This window comes from Aplidium turbinatum, chromosome 1, assembly GCF_918807975.1.
Source record: "Aplidium turbinatum chromosome 1, kaAplTurb1.1, whole genome shotgun sequence".
NCBI classification, from domain to species: domain Eukaryota; kingdom Metazoa; phylum Chordata; class Ascidiacea; order Aplousobranchia; family Polyclinidae; genus Aplidium; species Aplidium turbinatum.
The window spans coordinates 25,291,164-25,297,381 of NC_137472.1; the positions used below are offsets into that span (position 1 = coordinate 25,291,164).

Genomic DNA, 6,218 nt, shown 5'->3' on the forward strand with positions numbered 1-6,218 from the left:
AGAACACGACTGAACCCAACATCACAAAAACAAACTAATATACACAGTTACACACACATATTAACGGACTATCAAAACAAGGACTATTTACAGATTTCATACAGAAATAAAGTGTTCGCAGCAACGATATTAAGTAGCCTATATATTGCAGAACAAATACATAATATGGCAGCTCATTATCAAGATAAAATAGTTAAAAAAGCTTTGTTTTTTTAAATTAATTTCCTGCGCATGTAAGAGCATAAGAAGCATGATGATATAGCAGCGTGTTTTTGGTATTTCTAATAAGAGTTGAATCATCTTTTATAGCGTCAATGAGGCATGGAGTGTTTTTGGTATCGCTAATGAGAGGTGAAGATTCTTTGGTAGTGCCGATGAAGGATGGAGTGTCTGAGTTGTTTCAAGCATCTTTTCCAAACCAACCTAAATAATAATCTTACGAAAAGTCAAGCGATCCTCTGAACGAACATAATAGCTTATAATAATCAGGGAGTAGTTAGATGCAAGCTGGTAGTTCCTTAGTGATATATTCATTATCTGGCAAATATTAAATTATACAAAATGGTATAGTAGCTTATTCATGGAAGAGTAAAGATAGTAATCATCATCCATATCCGGTCGGGTGTAATATATAAGATATACGTATAGTAAAATATGTTAATGTATAATATAGTAATATATGATATGTAGGATATATTTACCAAAGTGGCATTTAGAAAGGCATGCTATACCAGGATATGGTGCAACAATCAATAATACAGTCAGATAATTAAAGAGTTACAGCATAGGTTGTTAGAGGTTAATTTTCAAAACGCAAGTGCTTTTTCAAGTTACTGCAAAATATTGAAAAGGTTTCAATTTCAGTGATGGTTTTCGGGAGATGGTTCCACACTTTAACTCCACTAAACTGAATGGATTGTTGAGTCAAGCTTTTGGAGAAGTAGGGGAGGAAAAAGTGATTGTTGCTTCTGGTTGATATTGAGTGCAAATTGTTATTAAGTTGAAATAGAGAATTAAAGCATTGGGGTAAGTGATTGTGTTTGAGTTTGAACATAAATTTTGCAGTTTCTATTGTGTATAGTTCGTCAATTGTGAAGAAATTATGGGATTTAGAGTGATTTGATTCATGTTTTGCAATCATTTTTATAAATTTGCTGCAAATCTTTTGAAACTTTTTTAAAACAGTTACATGACCATGTTTCCATACACTTATGCAATACCGGAGATTGCTTTCAATTAAGGAATGATAAAGGCAAATCAAGTTGTTGGTGTTTAGGTAGGGCTTAACCTTGCAGATAACTCCAAAGTTTTTGCAGTAAAGATAGCATGTGGGGTTTCCATGACAAGTCTTCGCTCAGCAAAATGCCTAGAAAACTAATAGTGTTGACACGTTCAATGGGTTGATTGCATATAGACAGTGTGTAAGAGAGGTTTGAAAGTTTATTTGTATTATTGAATAACATGTATTTTGTTTTTTTTACATTTAGTGATAACTTATTTGCTGCTAACCAATTTGTTACTCCTGTCATTTCCTCATTTGCCATTTCGAAAAGTTTATCATAATTTTTACTGCAAAAGAATAAATTGGTATCGTCAGCAAACATTATAGATTCAGAGTGTACTAAACATCTCGAAAAATCATTAACATAGATTAAAAATAATAGTGGTCCAAGGATCGATCCTTGTGGTACTCCATAACATATTTCTCTTTTAGCAGACATTGAGTGAGATACTTCTACAACTTGAAATCTGTTTTGTAAGTAACTTCTGAACCAGTCATGGGCTATACCCCTAATACCAAAATAGTAAAGTTTGTTTAGCAGAATGTGGTGATCGATAGTATCAAATGCTTTAGACAGGTCCAAAAATATACCTAGTGTTGTTTCTTTTCTTTCAATTGCATTTGAAATTTTATCAACAAGATGTAATGCTGCATGACTTGTTGAGTGATTTTATCTGAAACCAAACTGCTGACCATAGAAGAAGTTATTGCCTTCTAGAAAATTGTATATTCTATTGTACATTATTTTCTCAAGTACTTTTGAAATTGATGGTAATAAACTGATAGGTCGATAATTACTGCAGTCTTCTGCTTTCCAAATGAAAACTGCGATCAGCGAGGGTTAGGGTTAGAGCATAGATTACTCTATGATTAGAGTTAGGGTAAGCGAAAACTGCGGAAAAATGTTTGCGGAAACTGCAATCAGCGAGGGTTAGGGTTAGAGCATAGATTACTCTATGGTTAGAGTTAGGGTAAGCGGAAACTGCGGAAAAATGTTTGCGGAAACTGCGATCAGCGAGGGTTAGAGCAAAGATTACTCTATGGTTAGGGTAAAAGCGGAAACTGCGGAAAAATGTTTGTGGAAACTGCGATCAGCGAGGGTTAGGGTAGGTTAGAGCATAGATTACTCTATGGTTAGAAATTAGAATTAGGGTAAGGGGTAACGGAAACTGCGGAAAAAATTTTGTGAAAACTGCGATCAGCGAGGGTTAGGGTTAGAGCATAGATTACTCTATGGTTAGGGTTAGCGGAAACTGCGGAAAAATGTTTGCGGAAACTGCGATCAGCGGACTTCGGTTTTGAGCTATTTTTTCTCTCGATCTTTTCAGGTGGAAAATTTTAAAGCGATTGCGAAAACTGCGATCAGCGACTTCGGCTTTTTTTGTTTTTTCTCGATCTTTTCAAGGTACGAACTGACGGTACGAACTGTTCATGGTACGAACTAGGTTGCATCCCTGTAGGCCTACATCTCTTTATGCTTGTCAACTTTGGCACAATTATCGCCGTTCTTCTATCAATCGGATTAGAATTGCATATATTGACTCATTTCGAATTCTACACAATATACCTCGCTTTACTAGTGCACGTGAATGTCAAGTCAATGCAAATGTTACAACTTTTGATGCTCTATTGCGGAAAACAGTTTATGCCTTTGTGCAACGTTGTTACAAGTCTCTCAATTCTCTTATCATAGCATTAATGTCCTCAGACGCTTTCTATAAAACGACATATTTTAAGCACTATAATGATATGTTGCACATGTCATCCAAGTGACTCCTTAGGTCTTGTCTTTTTGTGTTTTGGTTTTAATATGGACAACCTTGTCTGATGCAAATAAATAAATAACATAACTTCGTCAATCTCATCAATCATCAAGTGCGTTGCGAATCCAGCAAATCCTTCCAAGTGTGTTGCTTTGAAACTTATGTAACATATGATTCCATAAGGAGACGCGATATATCAGCCTACCAAAATTTCAAATATAAATTTTCAGGGGTCCGCGACCGCTTCGAAGGTACCAAAAGGAGTCCACCAAGACTAAAAGGTTGAGAACCACTGCCATAGAGTAATCTATGCTCTCCCTAACAATCGCTGATCGAAGTTTCCGCAAACATTTTTCCGCAGTTTCATTTTTCCGCAGTTTCCGCTAACCCTAAGCCTCAAGTTTGTTTCAAATTGTTTGGGAAACTCCGATCAGCGACATCGGCTTTTTTTAATTTTTTCTCTCGATTTTTTCAGGGTACGAATTGACTGTACGAATGGTTCAAGGTACGAACTAGGTTGCACCCAAGGCCTGGTGCGTTCCGCTTGAAATGGCTTTGCCCGTGATAGGATTTCTTTGCGCGGTTTTCTTTGCCTGCCTTGCTCTTCTTTGCTATGAGCTAAATGCATCAAGACGTGTTCCCCTCACGACCATCAGCACTCTTGATAACGCACCATGGCCGATCCTCATAGCAACTGTCCATATAAATCCTAAATATATCAGCTAATGAGCTAAAGCTATTTGGGCTAATAAAGCTATAGCCTAGCCTAAATATATGTTGTTTAATTATTATTATTTTTTTTTTGGAACAGTTTCTTTTTTTATTTTCCCTTTATATCTTAAATTTTTCTGAAGGTGTTGCGGCCATGCCAAATTTCTCAACTCAATAACTTACTTCGGTCACAAGCACGTTTTAACGTTCGCGTTTTGTCGCTTCTACTTTTTTCTCGACCTTTGCTATGTTGACGTGTATTGTTTTTGATATGATGGTCAGAAATAAAAAACAACTGATTTGAACTGAACTGAAGGTATCCCAAAGAAATATATCGGATAAGTGAATCAGGATATGCTTCTTGTTTGCATATATAATATACTTCATTCACTTTTAAAGTAGCCTACATGTAGAAGCTCTTCATAAACAATAATGCCCAACAAACTGTTTAATATTGCCAAAAAAAAAAACGTTCAAAATAGCTTTACAACTTGGAGAGAAACCATACCAGTACTGTAGTGTTTCGTCATAGAAACCATTGTTACGTTTCACTAGCCTATCGTTTGTACTATGTGCGACTGTTACGAGACTAGAGCATGAGATAGATTCAGCTAAGAGAAAGTACAATAAAGTGGTCTGTGTGTAATCTATTAAAGTGTGGTATATCTAAGTTAATCAAACGGAAATACAACAATGGCGACGAGGATTTAAGTGAAACATGGCTGAACAAGTTACTGTAGCCCGAAGCAATCCGCTGGTCTGCGAACTAGGCAGTCTCAAATCGTTTCAAGTGCAAGGTGATCCACATGGTTTAGGACAAAAATGGAAGCAGTGGAAAAGGTCATTTTCTCTTTTTACTGTCAGTAAAGGAATCGCAGACGATAAACAAAAGCAAGCGTTGTTGTTACACACAGCTGGAGAAGAGGTTCAAGAAGTTTATTTCAGCCTCGTGGACGAAAATGACGACAGTAAGTCTTTTAACGATACTCTAGCAATTTTGGATGAGTACTTTTTGCCTAAATCTAATGTTCCTTTTGAAAGATACAAGTTTCGGCAGCTGACGCAAGCCCAAGACGAGACCATTGATAAATTTATTTGCCGTTTGCGCCAGCAAGCAACGTTGTGTGAATTTGGAACCAATAGAAATGACTATATTCGAGATCAAGTTATTGAAAAATGTGCTTCTAACATATTGAGAAGGAAGTTGCTCGAAAAAAATAATCTAGTTTTGAATGATGCAATAGTTATTGCAAAAGCTCATGAAGATGTCGAAAATCAATTAAAGACAATGCAGCCTACGTCATCAGTTCATGTCAACGAAGTGCGCCACCCAGAGCATCGACGCGCATTGCCTTCAATTAAGAAGGAAGGGAAAGTATGTTTTGCTTGTGGTAAGACTGGACATTTTAAGTTTGATCAACAATGCCAAGAGGCAAGAGGCAAGCAAGAGGCAAGCAATGTAACAAATGTGGCAAAGTCGGACATTTTGCTTTACAATGTCGAACACGGTCCCGAACGAATAGATGTGTGACGTCACAATATCCTTCTGACGTCAAGATGAATCGGAGTACGCCGTCGCGGAGACCAGTGCAGCGCAAGTCCAATACCAATACATTAGAGGAAGAAGAAGGAAAGACTTTTATTTTCGCAGAAAACAAGGAGAGCAACAAAGAAGAACTTTTCAACTTACAAGGGACACGTAAGAACTCTTGTACAATAACTTTGAAAGTTGGTGGTGTAAAATTATCTGATGTTTTGATCGATTCAGGTGCTGCCAGTAATGTGATTAGTAAAGATACTTGGGAATGGTTAAAATGTCGTAATGTTGTTGCCCAATGTCGGAAATCAGCTAAATCTTTGTATTCATATGGGAGTACTACACCGTTACCTACACTAGGTACTTTTACTGCAGAAGTAATTTGTGAGGATACTAATTGTGCCTGTGTAACTGATTTTATTGTAGTTAACTGTGATGCACCTAGTCTCTTAAGTAGAGATACTGCAGAAAAATTAAGTGTATTGCGTATTGGCCCTTCACGTGTAAACAATCTGTGTAATGATGTTTTTGATAGTTACCCTAAACTGTTTAATGGGGTGGGACTTTTAAAAAATTATGAATTAAAGTTACACATTGACACATCGGTAAAGCCCGTGGCTCAACCAGTACGTAAAGTTCCATTTCAACTTAGGGGTAAAGTTGAGTGCAAATTGCAAGACCTACTCGACGCAGACATCATTGAAGAAGTTCCCGAGGGACCTACAGGTTGGGTTTCACCCGTTGTGATTATCCCAAAGCCAGATGGGGATGTACGATTGTGTGTAGACATGCGTCGAGCGAATGAAGCAATCATCCGGGAACGACATCCCATTCCAACAATTGAAGATTTGTTGCATCGAATGAATGGTAGCACTATGTTTAGTAAACTCGATTTAAAGTGGGGTTTCCATCAAATTATGTTAGA

At 37.1% G+C, this 6,218-nt stretch overlaps 1 protein-coding gene across 1 annotated transcript; it reads left to right on the top strand.

Moving 5' to 3' along the window:
* The first annotated feature begins 4,474 nt into the window (after nt 1-4,474).
* On the top strand, nt 4,475-5,287 carry LOC145788446 (uncharacterized). The gene has a single exon (XM_082600214.1). The coding sequence runs from the start codon at nt 4,475-4,477 to the stop codon at nt 5,285-5,287; it is 813 nt and encodes a 270-aa protein (XP_082456340.1).
* The last annotated feature ends 931 nt before the right edge of the window (nt 5,288-6,218 follow it).